Below are 26,454 nucleotides of genomic sequence, written 5' to 3'. Positions count from 1 at the left end.
TTATTCCCTTTAAGACCTTTATTTTAAACTTTGTGCCTACTGTCTGTCTGTCAACTGTAATGGGGAATCTTGTTTGACTTTATTGTACATAGGAAGAGGAGGGGGTTGACGGGGAGTTGGGGGCATGCAGTTCAGATCTGAAAAAACATCATCTGATCATGTGACATTGTTTACCAAGAAATTTTGGTGTTTATAATCGACGGTGAAAAAATAGATAAAAATATAAAAACATATGATAATAACAGTTGGCAAGACAAGATCTGTTTAGTAGCTTTTCTGGTGATTTTTAGTGTATCACAGATATCTTCTTTTGCAGGTCGAGTTTGCTGATGGTGATAGATTTTTAAATGTTTAAATTTCCATTTTGCTGAGTAGTTCGAAAGAACTGTTCAACATATGGGGAAAGCCATATGCTTTTTACCTTTCTTGCAGAGAGTTAAATAAGAATGACTCTTACAGCTACACTAAATATTAAGCTAAAGTTAGCAGCCAGTCAGTTTAGCTTAGCTGGACAAAAACATGACATGTAAAAAAAAATGAAACATGGTTTTACATGGGGATTATGTGCCAGACTATAGAAAGACAAAGTCCTTCTCCTTACAGTGGAGCACCATGGGAATTTTATTTATTTATTTATTTTAAATGTGTAGTGGTTTTTGGAAGAGACAAATCATTTTTATTACCCCATTTGAATTGTGTAAGGAATCACACATATATCAATTTAAAAGCAAATTTTGCAAATCAAGATAGCTGCAGTTTGTCGTAAAGTTGTTAAAGTACAAGACCGCGAAAATATGTTATTAGAACAACTATACAAGTCGCATTACATTCAAGCTTTCTCTGCTGCTGGAGCTACGATGCCTGTTTGTTTTGCATTGAAATATATTCTCATGAGCAAAAGATCTTGCTTGTTCTTTTGTTTCTTGGCTGATAGAAAGACCAGGAGTCACTGGATAAAACACACCAGGTAAGACAACATTAGATTGTTAGGTGGAATATAGCTAAGTTGCTTAGCTAGCTAGGTAACTGGTGTTTTACATAGATTATGCAAGATGGAAGATGTAGGCTTAATTCACTCGAGGAGCTAGACACTTGGCAGTTTTACACAGAACTTAATATTACAATGACAAACTTAAAACAAACAGACTTTCTTGACTTGGAAAATTATCTTTTAAACTGACAAACATCATACGTTTACTTCATGGCACAATTCAAATGGTCAAAAAAAAATTATTTGTCTCTTGCTGTTGACTAATTGTAAATGTCTTTCCAAAAATAAGGTCCAGTGGGGACACTAGAAGGGCACGGACTTTGCTTTTCTATTTCCTGGCTGGGTGTAGTGCTTTCCTGGAGTTTTTGCACATAGGGTAGGGTTAGGAAGAGGCTGAGCCAGCTGCTAACAGCCAAGGGTGCTCTATAAACAGTGCTAACAAACAGCAACAATGCTGACAGAGCTAACGTTGTTAACCTGGGGGGGCCAGTTGGTGCTGTGATTCGACAATAATGCGTACCCGATATTAGCTGTAACCGTAATATGAGGGCAGTGCAGAGGGGTGACAATTAGCTAGCCAGTTGGACATATACTCACAGGGCGCATGCGGCTGGAGTGTCTACCACATAAAAAAGAAGAGGCTCAGATTACAACACACATAGGTAGCATGACTTCATTCTCACAAATTGTCACCAAGCCAGACATTTAAAGGTCAAGAAACTAACTTGTCAAGGTTCACTGGGGGAATAAGGAATTAACGGTGACGTTTTCTCATTACCTCTAACATATCTTCTGCATTTCTGCTCTGCACTTTCTTGTTAATTATCGGCTGATATACACACTAGGGGTGTTAATCTTTCAGTATCTCACGATTCGATTTGATTTCGATTCTTGGGGTCACGATTCAAAACGATTTCAGATTCAAAATATAAGAGGTGTAATTTCAGGATCTACTCCAGTCTGTTTTGCCAGTGGCATATTATGTAATGGAAGCAAAGTGTGTATGAAATTACGGAGGTTTTATTATGTACACGCTTTTTGTTGTAGAAAACCTTTCTCCCAAGTGTTGAGAAACGGAAAGTGAAAAAAGTGAAAGTGAAAAAATAAACATTGTAATTATTATAGTTAAAAAAATGGACACACTTTTCCAAAAAAAAAAGGCCCATTGTTTTGTTTTGTTTTTATCCCATTATCTGTGCCATTCTGCAAAGTAGCTCCTATCTGTGATGATGCAGAGGGCCACATCACACTCCTGACACTTCAGAGAGGGGCCTGATTCTCCTGCCTGCTCTGCCTGCAGTGAACACAGAGTTTACATCCATATGAGGCCCTGCTGCTTGTTAGACTGTCTCCTGATTTACCCTAGTCTCATTATTATTATTATTATTATTATTATTATTATTATTATTATTATTATTATTGTTATTATTATTATTATTATTATTATTATTATTATTATTATTATTATTATTATTGTTGTTGTTGATGATGTTATTATTGTTATTATTATTATTATTATTATTATTATTATTATTATTATTATTATTATTATTGTTATTATTATTATTATTATATGGACTATCAGAGTTTATTCTACTGTAGGAGGCGCTACCAATAACGTCGGAGCGATAGCTACAGCAGGATTCGGCCAATCACAGTGCAGTTTGCTCCAGATGACGTAAGCATACGTAACCGGATACAAAGCGTCGGCTCATCTTCCGATTGGTGGACAACCGAAACAAACCTCTGACCTCTCCAATTGAATCATGGGAAACCAATATGGCGTTTAGCATCGATGCTACTGTACTTTTATCATCGAGATATGGATAAAATATGGACGGAAGACACCCAATGTCGGATCTATCATTATGTATTTATTGAACAAGGTCCCGTAAAAGCGCCTGAATTCCCAGGCTGGATACTGAGGCCTCTAAAAGAGCAACGATGCATCGGAGAAATCTCTCTGAACGGGACAGCCGACAGCTTTCACCGGCGAAAGAAGTAAGACGATCCGACTTTTCTAAACGATAAAAGTTTTAGAGGGTTAAGAGTAGACTACATTTAGCAAATATAGTTTATAATCGAGGATTTAGTATTATTGAATCGATTCTGAATCGTTAAAAACGAGACTCGAGATTCTTATGTGAATCGTTTTTTTCCTCACCCCTAATAAACACAGCTGGATTATAACATCCCTGTCAGTGTGTATCGCTCCAAATATCTAGACACCTATTGGTCTATTTTCAACTGGTGCTGAATCCTTAATTTCTGGGGAATTTTCTCCTTCAGATTGGATCAGAAACTTGTGTTATTTCTCAAATGTAGAAAACGTAGTGTTTTTTGTGTTTAAATCAAAAGTTTTTTAATAATAGAAGAGTACATCAGGCATATACCCCTTTTAAACTACACACTGTGATCAGAAAACAATTTTTCACAATATTTTAATTATTCTGTTTTCATTTTCCAAAAACAATAAATATGGCAGTTCATTTGTACTTCAAAATTAAAGTGCATTATGTAAACTAAAATGACAAAATACTGGGGGTTGAGAAAACAATCTAACCAAGAGGTCAATAGTAGTTCTGCTGGTGTTATAAAATTTCCATGGGGTGCTGATAGAGATAATGTGATACGATGGAAAGCTCCAGAACAGCTACTAAACTGACCTTGAGACTGTTTTCTCCACTGCTGTTTCCAGTGGTTGAGGGAACAAGCTTTGAACCTCAAATTACATAGAGTTTAAGTAGGTGTTACATGATGAATTTCAAGTTTATTTGAGTGTAACTCCAAACGTTCACTTTATTAAAACCAGTAATTTAACCGAACAAGGGAAAGAAAAAGTTCACACACTCACATGTGGGAGCTGCCCAGTCTTACACTGTTGTTACTGAACAGTTGGGACTTGATTCTGTGCAGCAGCACTTTGACAGTTGCTGTTGAGGCAGAGCTCAGTGTTACTTCCCTACGCAGCTTTCGTCAGTCAGTCCAGGGATTTCAACCGCCAGCCTCCAAGTCACGAGCCTCCTCCTCCTCTGCAGGATGCTGGTACTGTCTTTTATATCAGACAACCAGTAAAAGAGCTAAAACTCTTGACCCGTCCGTTCCTGGGCGCCCACAAGTGCTTAAGCAGATAAAGATTATATTCATCACATAGGCATTTTAGTACAGGGTCAGAAAATAGGGCTTTTACATAAAAACATTAAAAAAAGACTGTTTTGTTTTAAAGCCTGTGTTATGCTGATATGCGGGGTTGCTGACCTTGTCTAACTGTGTATTTTTAAGTTGGCTTACACTGGATTTTACAGCGAGGTATTTACAATGGTTGGTGGTTATACTGGAGACTTACACACTGCCTAACTGCTCTGACAAGCTGAGGAAGCCTGTGTTTGCTCATTGGAAGTGAAAGAAGATGTTTGTGGGCTCAATGTCCAGTTCAGAAATCCATTACAAGGTCAACAGCCGTGTGCCGCTTCAGTCCACCTCACTGGTGTCAGACTGAATCACACAAAGTGAATATCTGAACTCACAATCTACCACCTACCTCCTGAGTATGCACACAGTATTGCTGCCGAATGACTTCTGTACATCTGCAAGCCATAAAAATCACCACACTCTTGGTATTTTACTAGTGTGGTCGTCTTTTCAGTGTTTTTTTTTTTTTTTTTTTTAAGTTACGGTATGTCTGACTTCTCGAAGGCATTGTGGCATGCAAATAGGACTATTAATGACCAGAGTCCTCATATTAATCTGAACCGTTGCACTCCAAATGCAGTCAGGTTTTAATGTCCAGTGTGTGGGATTTAGGGGGAAATATTGGCAGAAATGGATTGTAATATAATAAGTATGTCTTATTTGGCGTGTCACCTGAAAATAAAGACGGTGGTGTTTTTGTTAACTCAGAATGAGCTGTTTATATCTACAAAGGGAGCAGGTCCTCGTCCATGGAGATCACCAAAAGCACCGTTATGTTTTTTACACAATGTATCCTCATTCAATAGCTCATATGATGTCCTACGAATTAGCAATTCACTAATGATGTTATGTCCGTAATGTAAAGTTACTTTATTAACGAAAAGTTACCAGGGTAGGATTAGGAAAAGAAACCAGGTAAGGACGAACCTTAAAATTACTCAAAGTTCAGTTAAAGTTCACACAGTTCCAAACACCGGTCTCCTGGGGAGAGTCCTGTTTTTTGTGACCTGTCCATCACCCCAACGTTGCTCTTAATTGGGCCACTCGGGACAGCTTCCTTCTTTACTCCCATCAGCGCATTGGTCATGTTATCGCAGCCTTCCAAAGTATGTAGGTTATGCACGAATTACTGGCCCATCATCACGTGGGATATGTACGAATTTCGGTGTAATATTTTTCGTAGGAAAAAATACCAACTGTGCAATAAAAACAGCCTGTTTTACAGGAGTCCAGAACAGACAAACCAAATACTGGCTCTAGTTAAGGCCTTTTGTGTTTCGCATCGGCTACTGTGGTTATCCGGCCGACCACAACAAGATTGTCAGAAAAACACTGACTTTTTATATAAAACTATTTAATTTGGTCTTTTCACATGTTTTAATAACACGTTCTCCCTCTGACTTCGTCAAACAGTGGCTCTCCGTCGGGGCCTTCCACGTCAACCTATGACGTTGTAGTATCCTTCTGCGTTAGCTGTTTACGCTCCGAGATGCTGTTACGATGATGTGAACAAATGCACATGGTGGAATGACGTTATGGTGGGATGATGCTGTCTGTTATGATTATATCACAGCATGCACAAAACAGCATGGTCCTTGTGTTTACACTACAGCCCGGGCTGTCTCGATGGTTAGGATTAGGTTTAGGCAAAAGGCCTCTATGAGGTGTTGAAAAAAACCCCACACACATCCACATTGGAAGCAAACTTCGCGCTCCCGCATGAAAAGTGCCCATGCACTCCTTATATTGCATGGTTTTTGGCCACGTTCCACTTCGACACGAAAGGTTGCTTTTGTCGTCACGCTCATACGCCCAAAGTAGTTACGGAGCATCGCTGTGTAACAAATTCGGAGTAAGAGCAGGTTGGTTTAAATTACCAGGTCCATTTGTTTTGGAGAAGAAGAGACTTCTGCAGATTATTTGGCTCCTGGTAATAATCTCTTGAACATCTGGATCTTAAATTATCGCAATAAAAAGTCGAGCACACATTAGCAGGTGCTGGGCTAGCAACTTGTCTGTGACATGCTTAACAGTGACGGAAAAATACTGATTTTTTTTACATTTAACAGTTTTATTTAGTGTTTTTACTAGCTTTAATCACCTGGTCCATTTGTTTTGGCTCACAGTAAAAACCTCCTGAACAATGAACACTGAAGGAATTTTAACCAAGAGAAGATTCAGCTGGTTGTAATCTTCACCACTAGATGCCACTAAGTCCAGTTTTTAAAATGTTCAAGTACAAGTTCTGTACAAGTACAGAAGTTTAATGACAATAATGTACATAAAGAATCACAAGTCAAAGTATTTCATGCAGACACCCCCACCCCAGCCCCAAATTAATATACTGTACATTATTACTAATGCTTTAATGTCTAAGTAGCATTTTACTGTTGTAGTCGGTCAAGGTGAATTAATTTATAATAATATAAAATGTATGTAATTTAATAGTGAGAAATGTGTTTTTGATTGAGAAATTGTTTAAATCATTTTCTTAAGAAAAAGAAGCCTGACAAGAAGCTCTCTTCAGCCTCTCACTTAGGATCTCCAGCTTTTCTTTGTTTTATATTATTTTAAACTCTATATCTTTGGGTCTTGGACTATTGGTCGAACAAAACAAGACATTTAAAGATGTGACCCCTGGACTGTGATAATCTGGGATGGACATTTTCAGGTATTTTATGGATAATTTGGAACACAGTAAAAAAAAAAAAAAAAAAAAACTTTACAAAAAACACAGAAAGAATTCTAACATGGAGAAGTTTTAGCTGGTTGCAATCTGTAATCTTCACCACTAGGAGCCACCAAATCTTCCTAAATCTTAAACACTGTACCTTTAAATGTATTTTTCTCCTTTTTTTTTTTTGCAGTGTTCAGCAGAACAACTTTGAAGGAGAGACAATCATGAAATGTGACCATCCCTGCCGATGTGAGTTATATGTATGTGCCGCTTCGAAGGTCAGTGCCTCATGCTTCCACTGTGCAATATTTGGCTGATCATAAAGGGGCTACCATTTGCAGAGTTGCCGTGCATGCAAAATTTCAGGTCACTACCACTGGGAACCAATAATGCCTTTGGCTAAGCAACAAGATGCAAATACATCTATTCAAATTCGCACCACTGAGTACACAAACACAAACACTTGCACACAATCTCATCTCAGTACACCACACTGCAGATTTAAAACACATTGCACTCACTGCAACTAAAAGTCACAGTCCTGGGGTGATATTTGATCTTAGTAAGTTTGGATCCATATTTCTGTGTTTGCTTTTTTTGTTATCCAAGAAATGCAACTTATCGCAGATAATTTAAATCCAATTTTTTGTGTTTGCCCTCGTTGTTGCCTACAGTACTTTGGCAGCCTCTCAGTCCAGTAGCAGGCCCAGATTACCCGTCTCACCCAGGCAGTCATAAAGCTAATGGCAGACAGGCAACATCCTCCACTCCAGGCTGTCGAGCAGACGGAGGTTAGTCAGAGTTAGGAGATCAATGCACTTATATGTCACACCCAGAGCTCCAGATTCCTCCCCTCAGGCACTAAAGACGGAGTTTACATAGTCACCTGGTGTTTAACTGGTAAAAGACGTTCAGGAGAAGAGGGATGATACCGCGCGGCAGCAAAGCCAGATAGAAACCCCTCAATATCACACCAGCATATTCAGTCCAACATCAGCCTGCCAAGTCACTGGGGCAACCCAAATACCATCCATCCTGACACTGTCCATCACACTATACATAGAACAGCGAAATTAGCACAAATGCAGAGCTCGCCATCAGTTTGAAGTATGGTGGCAGTAAGGCGATTATTTACGGGGCTGCATTACTTTCTGAAGACCTGAGCTCTGAGTCACCAACCGAGCCTGATAATTAATTCCACACTCCACAGAAATATTATGAGGCTGCACGACAGAATGACAGATGTACAACAAGAAGCACATTGTCAACAGGGTGACTGGATTAAGCTATTTTGACTGGTTTATAATGAGGAAATTCTAGCTTTATGTAGGTCCAAATAACTTGAGCCTTTGTATACATGGCAGTTGTTTTGTTTTTTGTTTTTTTTCATTTGAGTGTTTAAGTGTGAATGCAGGAGATATGAGTTAAGAGCAGTTTGATTTACTGGTTCGTAATCAGAGTATTTGTTGTTTTCTGTCTGCTATTTGTTTGTCGCCGAGCTCAACTTCCTGTAGATACAAGAGGTGGGGGGAGGGGGGGCTGACAGTAAGAGATAACCTGCCATCAGCAGGCCTTCTATTTTTAACCGCAGGTACTAGTGACATGACGTGGGGCCCTTGTTATCAATATTTATGGAACAAAGATTAATACAGAGTACTGATACACATCGCCAGCGACTGGATCCCTCCTCGCTTAATAGTTGTCATTACGACAATGGGGAAAAGTGCTGATAGACTCAAAATTTTAGGCTGGCACTTTACATTTTAGTAATGATTCCAGAGACCACACAGGGCCCAAATGTAATTAGCAGATGTAAACAGGGAAGTATGATGACTGCAGTGTTAAAGTGGCTTTAACAATACTTTTCTTTTGTGGGGGGGATTCATTTTGTACAGTTGTAGTTTGAGGAGGTGGAGCTAAAATTCCTGTTCGGGTTTTATAGGCAGGTTGTCAGATTAAATCACATCCGATCATATCTTAAAGTCGGGGTTAAAAAAAAAAGTTACGAGTCTGTCACTCAACATTAAAGACCTAAAATAAAAAAAAAAATCATCTTTTTTTTTTTTTTTAAATCAAAATCATGAAAAAAAAGGCAGTATTCTTTCCTCTGAGATGGACGCTGGGGGCGTGTCCACAGCAGGAGCTCAAAATACGGTTACTATTGACGTTAGCACTCTGTTAGTGTTGGTCTGTTCACCCTCTGTGTGTGAGCGGCTAGTTTGTTGTGTTTGACAAGCCACCAATTTAGCTGCGTCCGTTGCTTCATAGCTGCAGCTCGTTCTTTGGCTCAGGGGAACACATGCTTTGTGCTGCCGAGATAGCTGCTGGCGAGAGTCTGTTGTTGCACAGCAGCTCACTCTTTGGCCCGGGGGGTGCTTTTGCGCGACTGAGCTACTAAGTTTGTTGCTTCACAGCCGCTCGCTCTTCGCCTTGGAGACACGTGAATTTTGTGCCACTGAGTTAGCTGTTTACTACAGTCTGTTGTTGCGTGGCAGCTGGCACTTAAGCTCGGCTGACGTGTGTACTTTGTGCAACTGAGTTAGTTGCTAACGAGAGTCTATTGCTTTGCAGTGGCTCTCTAGATCTTTGTTTGTGGCTGTGTTTGTTACTGTGATACCAGTGGAGCTACTAACAAGAGTCTGAGCGGCGGCTCGCTCTTTGGTTCAGGTAACTTGCGTGCTTTGTGCTGCGGGTTAAGCTGCTAACGACAGTCTATTACTTCAAAAATCCAGGACACAGAAATAGTGAAAAAAAGTTTAATGGTCTATCTCCACATTGCAGTACTCCACAGTTTCCAGTCTTTTCACATTTCAAGTATTTTCTAACATTTAAAATGTGTTTAGAAAGAAATCACTGATTGCTTTATCTGGACTTTAAAGGCAGGTTGCTGCTTTGGAAGTAAAGACAGTTTTACCAAAAACAGAGTAATAAGAACAAGTGGTAATGAGCCAGCCACTACAGAGTGAATATTCCCGCTATTATTCCTGCATCATGCATCTTCTTCGTTCTCTTTACTGTACCTAATGAATATCAATATCTATACCAACCTCAGTCTTTCTTTACCGGCCACGGCGATCTGTAATGGTGCACATTCATCTCCATATTTATCCCACGGTGCAGCCCATTGGCTACACATTTTAATAACACTCCCTCTGCCAAAATATATTCCACTCAAACACTTAAAAGTTCCAAGAGTAAGCTCAAAAGAGGTGAAGTATCTTGGCAGACCATAGAGCAAAATGCCATGCAGTCATATGCAGCCCAGGGGATGAAGTGATTGATCTGTGACCTCGGACTCAGCCATAAGATATTGTGGTGAAGAGTGCGGGGGAGGGCATAGATAGTAGAAAAGGGACGAGCATGAGTCAGTAACAGAGTCTGCGAAAAGCTGTGGGAGCAGAGGAAGTGTTAACAACATCACAAGTAGGAGCAAGTCAAGTTACCACGTCAGGAAACAAAAAGGTGCGGGAGTAGGATGATGGTAGGAGCCCAAGAGGTGATAGGACACATACATCCTGATCATTTAATCATGTGAAGCAAGCGAAAGGGGATTGTTCATCCACAGCATGCCATCCACGCCGAGCTGATATGTGTTACCTCTCTCTTTACGTCACTCCCTTTTATTAGTAGCCTGTAATGAGTAGCCACCATGTGAAAAGCCTACAAAGGAGTGAGTTCAAGGATAATAAGCTATGTGTGAATCTCAAGTCCAGCACTTGTTGCCTGTATGGTACATGAGATCTTTTTTCACTTGGTGGATAATAATTCTAATTTTATCTGATTATGCCATCTTGTGTCTTTGAGACAGAAATGTATTGACACAAACAGCAAAGAAAATACGTTTTTTTTTTTTTTTTTTGGACACTGCCTCTACAAGCAAAGATGACAGAGTACATGCGTAGTCAGACCAAATTAGAATCAACTGTTTGCCAAGAAAAGACTTTTGAACTTGTCAGAAGTTTGGTGGTACAATATTGACAAGTGACACTGACAACACAGAAACTTGCATGTTTTTTTTTAATAATACTGCAGATTAAATATATTTTTTTCAACACATATATGTTGAAAAGATGATGCCCCCCCCCCTCCCTTTAAACCCATTGTGCGCCAGAGCAGCAGGTCCAGTTGCCTTAAACACTTTGATGGGCAGCTTTTTTTATGTTTAGTGTGAGAAGTCCAAGGATGTGTCAGATTGGTGCCATTGTCTCGCTGCAGACGCACGCCTACAGGTTCCAATAACGCGCCACCCATGCGGCGTGATTTCCATAAACTGTGACCAAAAAAAAGTAATTTATACCACAAGAATGAGACTTTTCTTACAAACACTCTAGAGAAAGTTTGGGATGCTGGCAAAGAGTCAGGCAAATATCACCTATTACTCATGTTACTTAGTACATTTGGGGCTTCACTTGCAAGCACAGCGCTTCGTCACTGCATAACAATCAGATGGCTGAGTGTTGGCAGCGCAACTGATGGAATTTTACTGAAAACAGATTTCATCTTTGAACTTCCAGAGATATTCCTGATCGAAAAGTATCATCCCTGGTTTATAACGCTCTGCTCGCTTCTCTCGGTGTGATCACGCTTCTGGAGGATCGTGGATTAACTTTTTTCTGTTATATCTATCCGGGAAAATACGCAGCACTTTAACAGAATTTGACAATGTAAGTATATGATGAGAGTGTTTTGGTCCAGCAGCAACAAAAAAAAAAACAAAAAAAAAGCGGAGGGGGGTTTCTTTTTGAGCAGCAACAAGTTCCTCGAGAACTTGATAGGCAGACACAGGGGCGCTAATAATGTGATATTTGTTTTATAAAAAAAAAAAAAAAAAAAACGTCCATGGTAGAAAAATCTAAATGACCAGTTGTGCGTATGCGTAATAGGCCTATGGCCCTTCGCCAAAGAGGGAGTTAACAGTGTATAACACAAACACGTGAATATGGATATGTCTCAGAAGTTTCTATGTGTCTATGATTGTTGCTCGATGCGGATTTAAAGATGTGAGGCAGTGAAGGAGCGATCAGCCAGGAACTGGTATTCCCATAAACTTGGATTGCCGTCGCTTATTTCAATCACGTAAGACCCCTAATGGCGTTGTCCGGGCGAGGGTGTTACGTAGCCTATATCTGTACAAGCTTTTCTGACAAGCCAGGCTTGTTGATATTTGTCTTTACTGTAGAGCCACCAAGGTGTTGCCTAAGAGAGTTTAAGCACGCCGACATTGCAAAGGGTTATTAGATTCATAAGTCAGCGAAGTGGTGGGCGATCTACTGAGCACAGCAGAAGTTCTCATATGATGACTTCAAACAAGACACATTACCTACCAGCATCTGTTGGAGTGAGTGGATATTAGGACACTTCTATCTCCAGGACAGCGTAGGGGAAAATGGTAAGTAGCAATGGAAACACACAGCATATAAAGGATGATTACCAGTAAATAGTCGTGCTTGCCATTTAGTCTGGCAACGCATTGCTGGAAGGGTTGGACTCAGTGGCTGACTTGAGAAACTCAGTATCGAGACCCCATGTCTGATGAGGCTGATGTTGACAAAGCTTGTGTGAAAAAAAGATTGTGTGGCATTTCTTCGGCTCGGGATATGCCGGTACAGTGAGAGAGGTAAGGAAATATTACATTGTGTCTGCGCGCAATGTGTGGATGTGATGTAGGCTGGAGTCTTGGAGGTGCTGTGGCAGTGAGGGCTTTATATTTTATGCATGTATGTATGTTCTTTTTGTGCGGTGCCTTAAAAAAAGCAACATGTGACACTTACCTGTGACACTTGCTATAAGCATGACATTAAGAACAATGGGGCTCAGTATCAGCGTTGCCGGTTGTCATTTGGCGTGAGAGTGCAGCTTTTTTTTTTGCACTAAGAGGCGACTGTACACTGAATTGAACCGGCGTTTGTGATATAGGTGTTATTATCTGGAAAGGAAATGTCCGACCAACATGTGATCAAATATTAACAGGGCTGGTTTGGCAATACACGTGACAAGACGCGGGGAAGCAGCAGAGTAAAAAAAAAAAGCAGTTTTAAATGGGCACTCAAACAAAAGTATATAGATATTTTCTTGGCCCCTCATAGTTACCCTGGCTGTGTTATGCTTTCAGCACGTTGGACAGAGGCACCGGAGTCGTGCATGGACTAAACCGCCGAGTGGACGCCAACTCTCTTTCTCTCTTTCCCCAGCCCCCCTTTGCCAAACCTGGGATTGTTTTTTCAACTTTTGGTAAGCTTATTCTGAGGGAGCCTGTGGTCTGTAAACGGAAAATAAACGGGATTTTAAAGAGAGAGAGAAGGGGCGAAAAGCAATTTTCAAAAAAAAAAAAAAGAGGGAAAAGGGAAAAAGCGCTTGCCATTTAAAGGAGCTTGTGCTTTAACATGTGTTTTTTTGTTGAAGTTGAAATGTTAGGTTCGTCTGCTCTTTTGCACACCACATTCTCGGTACCTATAAGCCCCCCCACACTGCGTTAAACTTTGGGACATGCAAGTCTTGGTCGCGGAGATCTAACCACGCACATAGTGGTTGTCAGCCCTTGTAAAGGTAAGAGCACAATCCATTGTTTTCATGTCACTCTTTTGTTCCTGTCGTCTTTATTCGGGCTCCTTTTGGCTTTTCTCAAATGAACTTCGGCTTTTAAAAAAACAGCAGGCTGCCTTGGCAGTGTGTGTTTAATTGTGGGGCATCAGTGACCGAAATAACTCCGAAATGAAATCCGATCCAGGTGACCAATATCATCTTTTTTTACCTCTCTAAAATTGAAGTTATATTTGTGGGAGATTGGTGCGTGCACATTCATGCGGGATGTGAGTCATGTGAGGCGTTTAAACTGGGACGCGTTTTCGTGCTCGGGATTTTTTTTTAAACAAGCGCTTTATGAAGCGTTTTTTCGGAGTTTCCGAACACTGCCTGCTGCAACATAATTTGCGTAATCGTTGCGTTGTGCCTAATCATGCTCCCAATATGGGACTTAAGACGCTGCAGTGATCCTTCCAGCCTGCACGAAGTGGAGTACTGATGCTGGTGCATATTATGAAAATGTCAGGGGAAACTATCTATCTATTTATCTATCTATTTGTATGTCTATCTATCTATTTGTCTGTCTATCTATCTGTCTATGCTTATTTTTCTTGTTTGGTCTGCTGCATTCATGTTTTGTCTTGATGTCAAACCCTCTGGATTTTGTTATCGACCAAAAATAGCCCTACTCTTTACCCTCCACCGCCCCCTCCTTCCTCCCTCCCGCCATCACCCCCCCTCCCGTCATCGCCATCAAATCACTTGTGTTTTTACTACGACCGCTCCACGGTTTCATTCATAAGGTGCTTTTCACTTCACCTGCTACCCTACCCCCCTCTTTTGTCCATGCACGGCTCCGTGTCGACCTGTCAAACGCGGGGAAACGAACGAATAATAGAAAGTGAAAATGAAAATATGCATCCTTAATCGCTTTTGACTCGTGTCATTTGCCGGGTTTTTTTTGCCGGGGCGAATCACATTTTTTTAACAGTATACAAATTGTTCCATTATTTCCTGTGCAAAATTACAATAAAGATGGGCGTGGTCAAAGTGCATCCACTGACAGATGTTATGGCTGGATGTGATGGAGAGATAAGGTGGCTTGATGTGCAATTGTTCGGGAGTCATCGCTATTTTTTTTTTCCTCGTTTTTTTTTTCTAAATTCCAAATTAAGGCACGCGTAAAGTCTGTCACGTGTTAGATTTCGATCATCATCATCACACACTGGGATTTTATTTCTCTGCTCTCCTGAAGGACTTGTAGGCTAAAAATTCGTCTCGCACCGATGCAGAAGCGGTGGATATTGTCTATTTCCTCTCTCACTCTCCTTTCTCCCTCTCTTCTTTTTTCTCTCCTCTGGTCAAAGATTTAAGATTTCTGATCCAAGATGAAGCAATTGCATGGCAAAAAACAATTGCAAGAGAAGAGAAAAGCCCCTCAACGCCCACTGGCTGTCCTGTTTTAATCAACTCTTCTCACAGGCTGCATTTTCAAATAAATACTCCAAAACGAATGTATCCAGTAAATCCCTAATTGCATTTGAATTATGTGACTCCTCCGCTGGCGTTTTCGGTCAGTCTTACCCACCAGTGTAATGCGCGCAGATCGGTTTCTGCATATTATAGCCTATTACTCCTCATTTTATGTGACAGTGAAACCAAAATAGATCATATTACTTATTAGGCTGTCCGACATTCATAAAAATGTTCCTTTAATAAAGGCTGCGTCGCAGCTATAATAGCCACGTTTCCGGCTCATCATACCACAAAAGCGTTTATTGCACAAATTATGATGAATCATTAATTTATCTAACGAAACGATACGCGTTTTAGTTTATATAAGATCGGGGAATTTGTAAAAAAAAAAATATATATATATATATACACACATATATATATATATCTATATACATATATATATATAAATATATATAAATATATATATATGGCCTTGAAAGCCACAAGAGAGATGGAGTCTTTTTCTTGCAGCATCTTTTTTCGGGTGTACTTTGTTTATAAATATAATCTTTTTTTCGCAGAATGCCTATTTTCTGGCCATGTAGCAGTATTTTTAATATTATTTTTTTTTTCTACTGAGACGTGGGATTATGGTGTGGGCGTGGGCGTGTTGGGTGGAGGAGGAGGGATGAGCGGAGGCGGGTTAGGAGGGGTCTGTGGGGTGGCACGACACACTTTGTATGTATGAAGGTTTTTTTATAGCACTTTTCTGCAATGTACGTCAGCGGATCAGTCCATAAATGGGGCTGCGTGTGTTTGTGTGCGGGCGTGCGCCTGCGTGCGCTCGCCACCGTGTGCGTGCGTCTCCGCGTGTGTTATCTTTACCGAGAATCTCCCCTCTCTCTCTCTCTCTCTCTCTCTCTCTCTCTCTCTCTCTCAGCTCTGCAGAGTTGGGGTGGGCGTCAATAACAAACCCGATGGTAGGTTTCATTGCAAAAAAATCAGAAAATTCTTTCGGTAGGCCTATTTATTTAACGAAAAAAATAATAAACGCAGAAATAAGGACTAACACTAATATTATGCTGAATTGTTTCATAATGCGCTTTTTTCCCATAGTTTAAATGTTGGCCTTTGTGTGTCGTTTTTTCTTTTCGTTGCGATCAATTCATGCACTTTGGGAGCTAAAGGGATTTGGCGAAATCTGGTTTTCAATTAAGGACGCTCAATTTTCCTTTAATATAAATAATAGGCGTGTCTCTTTAATACAACTCGATATCGGATTGTGCTCGCCACACTTTTCCACAACGTTTTCATTCATGAAATGCAATAACTTGACTATTTATCCAAGCTGGTGTCTGATATAAATTATAAATAGGCTATTGATTATTATTGGGCTGTAGATGGCGGAGATCTCGACTCGCGGCTAGGCGGGCGTCACGATATATTTAGAGGAGGAAAAAATTAATCATCTTAATCATGATGGAAATGTAGGCTACATCGCCACCGCCGTTGCTGCTGATGATGCTTTAGTCACCACCGCCACCATCATCTTCATCACCAACACCTTCATCCAATTAACAGGCGTGTTAAAACAAGTTCTGGCACGCGGCGAACCTTTAATTCCGAATCTTTAATTATCAGTTATTCGTCACAGTGGCGTGATTTTTTTTCTTTTTTTTTTTTACAGTGATGAATCCCACGATAAGTTATTAATACACAGTTCTGACTGTAGACATCTTAGGCTATACGTCGGTCCACTGCGGGACTACATGATGCATGATGATGGTGTGTGTGTGTGTGTGTGTGTGTGTGTGTTCGTTCATGCCGGCAAACCATTCATGTGTGTCTCTCAGCATGTGAACATGCAGCACATCACTGAATCCAAGCAACTTCCCGACACAATAAAACACATGTATGTTTGTATTTCCCGAATAGACAAAAAAGTGAGTTTTTTATGCATTTTTTTCCTAAGCTAAATTTCAGATTTGTGTCCTTTATTGGATTAAAAAATGTTTCTCTAGTTGGTGGCAGGATATGTCATATTAAAAGCAAGCAGCAGGGATATTCAAAGCATTGATTTAGTTCCCTAACAGCCTCATTTGTGCAGCAAATGAAAAATGCCTCCTTTCTGAGTTCTCATAACATATATTTCAGCATTTCCAAGTAATTTTGTGGCATGATTAGTGTGTTTTCATTCAGCAGTGAACCATGCAAAGGTTATTGATGCTGTGGTGATATTGGATTGGGGGGAGGCAGAGGAGGAGGAAGGAAGGGAGGGAGGGAGGAAGGGAGGGTGGAGGCATAAGCCAAGAAAAGAGACAGACAGACAGAGACAGAGAGAGGCTTAATAGGCTATGGAGTGATTTGCAGTCTGTGCCACTATAGAAATAATGTATCAGTTGTATGAGGATGTGGAGGGAGGGAGACTACTTCTGTGTGTCTTTCCTTATGATTACAATAAAGGTTATTGTCATCACAGGAGGGATGACATTAGCTCCTCACTCCAGCGTGTGATTATTGAAGGCCTGCACTGGCTTTTACCTGTTTACCAGTCTGGAGTTCTCCCAACTGTTCTCCAGCTCATCTCGTTTGACGTCATCCAACAAACCTGCCACAAAATGTTGACGCTTGTCGAAGGAGGAATGCAATTTCACTTTGATCAAAATACCCTCATCACCTTCCCTTTATTCCCTGTGAAAATGACATTTCACCAAATGTCATTTCGTCCGCGTTACACGGTCCCCTTCTCCCTCTCTCTCTCTCTTGCACAAGGAGGCATAATTCTACTTGTTAAGTGAAGCTTTCAGCAGTGCGGACCTGTCAGCATCGTGCTGCATTTGGCAAGAGAAGCTTTGAAAGGTTATACAAGTGTGTCGTGTTGTCAGCCTCATGTGGTTGTTTCTTCTTTCTGCTGCACAAGAGGGGAAGATGTGAGGAGACTTACCCAACTGTTACTGCGAGTCTCGTGTGTTTGACCATGAATGGGGTGATTAGAAATTTGCCACAAAACATGGTTCCTTCCCAACTCCTCTGATAGTTTGAATCATAGTTTGTGGTGCTGTGTTAGGAAGTCTTAAACCTCAGTGTTGCCGTTTTCGTGAAGTCTCCTGCTGACTTAAAACTGCAGTTCTGTTTGACCCTCAATCGCACGAGTCAAAAACATCCTTAATACTGCTCACAACTCCTTTTCTGCTCCTAGTTAGTAAACATTTCATCTGTTTCATTCAGAAATCCTGTCCTCACATGCAAGCCAATAGACTTCTCTTGATACGCCACCTTCAGTTGTGTTGTATTAGCAGAAATGAGAGGGACCATGTTGTTGTTTTTGCTCTTCTAATGAGATGCCAAGTGATTTATTTATGAATTACTTGTTTGGAACAGCCCCCTTGTGCAGTGTGCATTTTTTTCATCCTCTATGGAGTCATGTCGCTCAGTGATTGCTGATGCAACTCTTTGTCATCCAGAGTTTGCCCTCACCTCCTGTGAGCCTTCGGGGAGGGCTATATCTATCTTGGCATGTCCCCGGGTGTGTTGGAGGTGGGAGTGACTCATTAAGCAGGTGTGAGCATCCACTCCCATACTGCTACATGCCAAACAAGAGCTCTTCAGCTCATAAGCTCGTGCAGGGAAGAATCATGATGGCAATAGCAAAAACATCACAATAAATCTTTGCACTGGACCGGGGCCAAGTCGCAAGGATAATGAGCTGCTATTTCCCCATTATGCTCACTCTTGTATTCATCAGAGGTGGAGTTTCCAAACGTTCATCACCCATTGAAAGGTTGTGGCTCCACTGACATTTTTATTTGAATTCTGCATTATAAAGGGAATGAATTGTTCCCAGTTTGTTCCCTGACCAATATGGGGAAACAGAGAAGTGGTTTCATTCTCCGAGCAAGCTCTGTGTATATAATTTAAACGTGTTTGTTTAGCTGACATTTGGTAATAATAACCTGCGAAAGCTGGTTACTACACTGCAGTGCACTTGCAGGGGAGTCATCCATCTGTTGTGGAGATGGCAAAAAAAAGCAAAGAGAAGCAGAATTGTTTTTCAGTAAGTTCACATGTTTGTTAGCCTTCAATGCATCTTGCCATCCAAAACACCACTTTTACAGCATCAAAACTATAAGCCTCCTCTAAGCTGATATTCAGGGGTTTATAAATTACTCAGGATTGCATGTTATATATACAGAAGGCATTATATGTGAAGGGTGTGAGGATCTAATAGGAATATATAAAGAATGTAGGATGCCTAAAATGGATTAAATGTAGGAAAAAAAACATTCACAAATGTGTACTTCATGTCCTTCCTTGAAGCCTACTTTGATATAAAGTACACAAGCTACTCACTATCTGCACGCCAGCACAAGAAATGCTTATTTTTAATTCCCTGAATATCTAATTTTACACAAATAGGGCATCTCTAAATGGCACGCAGTGTATCACGACTTGACGCGCTGTTACGCAAAACCTTCACAAAAAAAAAAGAAAAAAAATCCGCCTCTTTGGCCTTAGAGAGCGAAATACGGAAGAGGAGAGACTTATATTGCCAGACATTATGGTGTGGATGCAGGCTGCACGGTATGCGGACAAACAAAAGCACCTAATGCACGCTGAAAGCGCATTAATAGTTCTGCCTCGGGGCTGTTTAAACAGGAGTTTGGCGGCGACCAGTCAGCCAGCGGCAGGTCACATGTTGCAGCGTCATTGTGTAGTAAAGTTACTGTAGTTGCAAAGAGGCTCCTCATTTCAGCTCCAGAGGTCTCTCATCCCGTGGTGGTGGTGCAGCTGCTGCGGCGGCGTTTTCAGCATGCGACAACTTCAGACGATCTCCAAAGGAGCCGTGCAGCCATGGGAGTGCATTACCTCATCCATGCAATTTCCACCATCAATAATTTAATCTATTTGCTCCAAAGCTGAAGAGATATCCTGAAGCTTGTCGGGAGAGTACAGAGAGGAAAATATCGCTTAGTAAATTACTCAGGGAGTTGTTGAAAACATCCCAGATGACACTACTGTCCTGTTGAATGGTCTGTTTTACGACTGGGCAGTAAAAGGTATGTGTGTTGTTTGTTTTTCTGATAAGTTAAGCACTTTGGATTTGTTTGATGCTTCTTGAGGAGAAGGTGTATGTATATATGTGTGCATCGGTGTGTGTGCGTGTGTGCGCGCGCGTGGGGGTGCGGGTGGGGGGGGGGTCTAAAAGTAGCTCGATCAAGTCCGGTTATCCTGCGAACAGACAGCGCCGCAGCCCGAGAGGGGATATGTGTAACCTTATCCTCTCGTTCATTAATAAAAAACGGAGTTATTATGTTGATTGGGTTTCCAGTGGAGAGCACGAGCTCAGCAGATGTAATCTCGAGGAGAAAAAAAACGACTTGTTGTTTCATTATTAGAGCAGCAGAGCAGCAAATGTGGCTTGTTATTAGTATTTCTCGTAAAGTGGAAACCATCCAGCAGCGCGCCTCTTTGTGAAATCAGCCACGTTTGAACATTTAACGACAACTTTCTGCTCATAAATAACTCAATAAACTCTTTGTTTCGGGGTGTTTGTCACTAATATTTTAATCTCGGACCTCCTGTGCGAGGAACACACACGCAAAAACAGCCCAGACAGTTTTTTTTTTTTTTGCACGTTTGTTAAGGAGGAGGGGAAAAAAACTTTGATGAACTCATTAAGACTTTATAGGAAACCCGAGACCTAAACGCCCAGCTACGTCGGCCAACATACACGGTTGGATCTACGTCTTGGTGTTGTGTGCGCACTCTGAATAACTTCAAATTACCGGCCAGAATGATTAAAATAAAGTCCCGTTTATAGAGTGGTGGAAAGCTGGCGCATTTTTTGACAGCTTCGTGTGAAAATATCTGGATCATAGCAGTGCGCACGCGGGCTGGTTAGATGATGGTTTAATGATGAATTAATGATGCACTTTTTCCAAAACATGCACATTACTGTCAAATTTATTGTCAGAGTTGTGACTCAATAGCATAGAAGTTAAGTTTACAGCGTATTTACAATTACGCACAACCAAAAGTGGCTGTGCGTACTGGAAAAAAACAACGTGTTCAGCTTTATCTATCTATCTATCTATCTATCTATCTATCTATCTATCTATCTATCTATCTATCTATCGTGTTTCACAGGAGGGAGGGAAAGAGATGGAGGGAGGGAGAAACCGAAGGAGCTCTTATTATTTCACGGTCTCACGCGCCATCTAGTGCACAAATTTGAGAACTGCAATTTGGAGCTAAAAGTCTGGTTTTATTAGTGCTTAGATTTCAGAGTTGGTGATCCATGGGTTAAAATAAACGTGTCTTTGATCAGATTATAATTGGAAATGTTAGAGCACATTAATATTGATAAACTGGAATTTTGCACATGTAAGGATGAGTAGCCACAGTGATGATTTTGCCACTCTGTATGTGCTGCTGCTGCTGCTGCTGCTGTAGTCTTTCAGTTGTCCGCTGTTGCTCGCAGTGTGGGAGAGAAGCAGCGCCTCATTTGGATAACACGGATCACTCAGCAGCTATTTGAATGCAGACCTTTCTGTGGCAGAGGCCGGGGTTGGCCTGGAGGCCAGGTATAATCCCTCAGTGATGCTCATCTATTACTAAACAAGCTCTGAAACTGTGTCAGATTGAAAACAGATCTCAAGGAAGCGAGTGTCCACATGTGTGAGCCATTACTGCAGACATCTCTAATTGCCTTTTTCTAAGTGCTGCATCGTGGCACACAAAGGGGTCCACGGGTAGAAATTCTGATATCATGTGCTGCGTGTTTTCTTTCGGAACATTTGGCACTGTGTGCCGTGCGTGTTGAACGTGACAAAACATGTTGCTAGGAACAGCCGACACGGTTCTTGAGGAATTGAACAAAGACGGGTGCCCACGAGGGAGCAGTGGTGGCGGCAGAGAACAAATGTTGCTATAGGTCATGAATTTCTATTCAAATGTAGTGGGCACATTTCCCCTCCTTCATCTCTCCTGCTTGATGTTTATTTCCCTCCTAACGGTTCCTAAGACATCATGCGCGCTGTTGGTGAAGATGAAGCCATAAAGTGTGCTGACATGTGCAGGGAGGCTGGGGAACATTACAGAATGTGTAATAATACTAGTCCTTTCATGCTTTAGAGAAACTTTTCAGCATCTGTCAAAGGAGGCATTTATCACTTTAATCCCCACCTGGCACAAAGAATAAATGCGCGGGTAAGTTACATATCCCCACCATGCAGCCGCGCTCTCAAAGCAGATGAACAGGTGGTCATCTAGAGACGTCAAAGCCAAACAGTAGACAGAGTCCACACACTCACCTGCTCCCATTGTTCTGGGTGTTTCATGCTCGAGGCGTGTTGTCTGGAATAAAGGCGTGTTTGCAGCGGTTATTGCAGCCTTTATCTTCCTGTTATCTCATGTAAAGTGAGATATTTGGACACTTTGTTTATGATGTGACACAGCTGGATTGGCGGGACGTGTCTGGATTTTATTTAGCACTTTAAATGATAACACAAGACACAATAAGATGCGAGATAAAAAGAAGTGGCACTGAGCCCAGCCACCTCTTTGTGTTAGATATTTTTATAACCAGTCATCACAGAGCTGGTCCAGAGGCGGCTCAGAAAGAGTACATTTTATTCCAAACATTCCTCCATATGTAGTCCCCTCCCTTTGCTTTATTATTCATTGCGTTAACTCGCAAGCCGCTTTTTCATTAACTGCGAAATCCAGCAGTGCACATAAAATGTTCCTCCGCTGGATGTATAAAACAAGAGCAAACCAATCAGTTGTCACATTTAGCCTCCAGTAGATATAAGCCAGAGATCCTCCGCCAGTCCCACAGCAATTAAATGATTCATTGGCTTTATCGCATTTTAACAGGATGTTGATTGAGAGCATAAGCCATATTGATTGTCCTGATGGAAACAGGAAATCACAGAGATAGAAATAAAATCATTTGTTGTTCCGGTGTGAGGATACCCGGGGGAGCGGCATGCAATTGCACACTGTTGAGTGGCATTACCCCCAGCAACCTCCTCCCCTCCATCCTCTCCCCTATGGAGACCTGGAAGAGACGTCATCCGCGGTTGTTATGCTGCGAAATGACGCTGGCACTCTCTCCACCCCCTGCTACTGCAATATTACCCCTGTGGTCTGTTACGGAAGATGCAGCACTCTTCGTCTGCACCATTTCCAGCATGAAGTTTGACGCCTAACAGTAATCAGCCTTCATTTCCGTCATGTGGAAGTGGAACCATTTGAGCGCGATGCAGATAATAATATCAGCCTAAATGCATCCTACACGTAAAGCTCGTGACTGGCCTCGATCCCGTAAACCTACGTGGTTTTCAGTGCTGGGAAGACTCACAGAGAATTGTTGTTGCTGTGACCAACACCTGAACATCAGTGAAGGATTAATACACATCATACAGAGGCTTTTATGAACAGGATTAAATGGAAAATAGATCATCAGCTCCTTATTCCCGGCTTTGCCCTCATTGTTGTTTTAATTGGTGAGAGGAAAAATACCCCCATCTCCCTGCAAACACACAAGCCAGCCCCTCCCCATGCCCTCCCCCTAACGCACACACACTCACACACTCTGGATGTGCACGTCACTGAGCTCAGGGAATGAGTGGCTCATTAAGAAGAAGGATGTGATATTCTGAATAGAGACTGTGAGACTCCCAGCACATCTATTTATAGACAAGATATCTCTATGGCAGTCACCGTGGTGTTGGTTAATTGCAGCCACGGCCCCTGATACCAATTAAGAATGAAACAAATGCTTTTAAGGTAGGGTTTTGTTTTTCTTTTTTTTTTTTCTTTTGCTCCTCCCTTACTGTAAAGGTCCTGGTGTCCGTCCTGAGTGGAGGCAGGAGTGTGTGTTTGCTTGCCATGTTTTACTGTATCAAGTTGGGACATGCGGAGTGCAGTTAAAGCCTCGGTCAGGCTATTTTTAAATGAGCCTCCGTGGAAAGCAAGATCTAGATTTTCTTTTCGTTATGGTTGCGTTTATATCTCAGGCTGTTGGACGTCCACCAACTCATTGATTTTTGTGCCGTGAATATTAGAGCTTCTCAAAGGTAAGGGATGCATATGTGCTCAGGCGATGTATGTATGGTGTTTCTGCTACACCTGGCTCCTTGTGGTTCTTTTTACCCCCCTTCCCTTGGCACTGCTTTGCTTATCTTGTGCTCGATGTTTCACAGTGCAGGGAGGATGACACATCTTTCTGTCATTCAGTTTTCCTCATGACATCCTGTTAGTTCATCCTGCAGCGCTCCTCGCCATCCACCTGCCAAAAACAAACACCGTCCCTCAACAAACTCCTGATTCCCGACCATGTACTAGAAGGTTTAGAATCAAAACTGGTCTCACAGCTCAGACCGGTTTTTTTAGGAAAAGATAAACGGTGCTGCAGCAGTGGTGTTTGTCAGAGCCGACACAAACACAGCAGTTCCCACTCAGTCAGTCGGTGCTGTCCATGCTCACTGAGTGTTGATAATGGTGGTTTTGTTAGCGGGGTAATGTCATGGTCAAAAGACAATACATGAGCTCTTCAAACAAACAGAACAAACAAACCTTATGTCAACATTATGCAGCTTTCCAAACTTTGTGCCAGTTTAAAATGTAGTTTGAGCCCAACATGCATCCTTTAACATCTTATCTAACACTTCAGGCAACCACTTAAAGTTTAAGAAGACGGAAATCCATAGTTTATGGTCCGAGATTTAAAAACTGTCAGCATAATGATTCAGGCAGTGAGGGATGACTGACAGGTTCGCCCATTATAAAGCTACACATCCTCACACGCTCCAGAAACACAGCGTACAGTTCAACACACCAGTTCAAAAAAAAAAGGCTCATAAATAATAACAAGCCTGTAAGGATGTAGTGACATCTATTTGTGTGATCTTATCTTTTGTAATAAGCACTCTCTTTGATGCTCAGCACAGCTTTTGTGCACGGCTGCCAACGAATAAAAATCGAAGCCAGACTTCACATAGGAACAGAGTGATTACAGTTTGCAAACAATTTGAAAACACTGATGACACAGCGCCAGTATCAGTTTAATAAGAAAACATTTTGTGATTATTCCAAAGGCCCTCTTTTTGGCTTGCAAAGAAAAATGAGAAGAAAGGCTTACATGGTGCATTATGGATCAAGAATAAGCTCATTGCGAATGCTCTTTGACTAACGGTCTTGTTCTCTCTCCCCCCTCCTCCCCTCTTGTTTTCTGTCTCTCTCCCCCTCTCCAGTTCCACCAGGTTAGAAGAGTGATGACCATCCTGTTCCTTACTATGGTTATTTCATACTTCAGTTGCATGAGAGCTGCGCCCCTGAGAGACGCCCCGGGCATGCGGGGCCATCGGACGGAAGGCTACTTGGGCGCTGCTGCGACGGCCGCACGAGGCCACGGGACTCCACAGAGTGGTGGTGGGCCAGGCCAGCGCGGGGAACTGCCCTCGCTCACAGACACGTTTGAGCAGGTGATAGAGGAGCTGCTGGAGGTGGAGGGAGAGGCGGCGCAACTGGGACAGGGGGCTGATAAGAGCCAGGGAGGTGGGGGCCCATCCTCTGCGGTCACCTCAGAGACCAAGGATGTCGACCTGTACGACTCGCGGGTGATGATCAGCAACCAAGTGCCTTTGGAGCCGCCGTTGCTCTTTCTTCTGGAGGAATACAAAAACTATCTGGATGCCGCTAATATGTCCATGAGGGTGCGGCGACACTCCGATCCCTCGCGGCGCGGAGAGCTCAGTGTGTGTGACAGTATTAGCCAGTGGGTGACAGCTGTGGATAAAAAGACGGCAATAGACATGTCTGGGCAGACAGTTACCGTCATGGAAAAGGTCCCTGTCCCCAATGGCCAACTGAAGCAATACTTTTATGAGACCAAATGCAACCCCATGGGGTACACAAAGGAGGGCTGCAGAGGAATAGACAAGCGGCATTATAATTCCCAATGCAGGACAACCCAGTCCTACGTGCGAGCGCTTACCATGGATAGCAAAAAGAAGATTGGCTGGCGGTTTATAAGGATAGACACTTCATGTGTATGCACATTGACCATTAAAAGAGGGAGATAGTGTATAAAATGTATAGATTTTATTGAAGAGTTTAAAAAAAGAGAATAAAGAGAAAATATCTATTTGTATATATACATAACAGGGTAAATTATTCCGTCAAATGAAAATTTTATGGACTGCATGTAAAAAAAGATGAAGTTTATACAGTAAAAGTGATACTACAGTCTATTTATTGAACATATTCATGACCTTGTAAACAATTAAAAAAAATCTGATCAGTCATTTGCGCCCAGTTTAAATTACTATATCACATCCCTCAAGACATTGTGATTTGTTTACGTTGCCAAGAATTATAAAAATGAAGGAAAAAAAACAGGCAAGGAATGAGAGAGGACAGTTCCATCTTCAAAAGCTTGCATGCTGCTTCAATTGTGAACCGAGAAATTCTCCACTTACAAAAAAGGATATGATGCTGACCAAAAAAAAAAAAAAAACATTCCGTTTACATATTCAGCAGAAAACAATTTTCCTCTCAAGTAATTTATCTGTTTACTGTTCTAAACTTCTCAAGGTAATGTTGGACT

The 26,454-nt window shown here is 41.6% G+C and overlaps 1 protein-coding gene across 4 annotated transcripts; it reads left to right on the top strand.

Moving 5' to 3' along the window:
• The first annotated feature begins 2,730 nt into the window (after positions 1–2,730).
• bdnf (brain derived neurotrophic factor) lies at positions 2,731–26,152 on the top strand. Of its 4 annotated transcripts, XM_088076886.1 has the most exons (3): positions 2,731–2,992; positions 7,051–7,138; positions 25,100–26,152. In XM_088076886.1, exons 1-3 carry the CDS (start codon positions 2,787–2,789, stop codon positions 25,928–25,930), a joined length of 1,125 nt encoding a protein of 374 aa, XP_087933012.1. In that variant the 5' UTR covers positions 2,731–2,786; the 3' UTR covers positions 25,931–26,152. The 4 variants fall into 4 exon arrangements, with proteins under 4 accessions (XP_087933012.1, XP_087933016.1, XP_042345031.1 ...); XM_088076890.1 differs by lacking the exons at positions 2,731–2,992; positions 7,051–7,138 and adding an exon at positions 7,554–7,651; XM_042489097.2 differs by lacking the exons at positions 2,731–2,992; positions 7,051–7,138 and adding an exon at positions 11,920–12,249.
• The last annotated feature ends 302 nt before the right edge of the window (positions 26,153–26,454 follow it).

Source organism: Plectropomus leopardus, chromosome 1 (assembly GCF_026936395.1).
Source record: "Plectropomus leopardus strain MGB_pleo_1.0 chromosome 1, ASM2693639v1, whole genome shotgun sequence".
Lineage (NCBI taxonomy): Eukaryota > Metazoa > Chordata > Actinopteri > Perciformes > Serranidae > Plectropomus > Plectropomus leopardus.
Note: the sequence above shows the minus strand (reverse complement) of the source record. Positions and strands in the feature narration are given on the sequence as shown.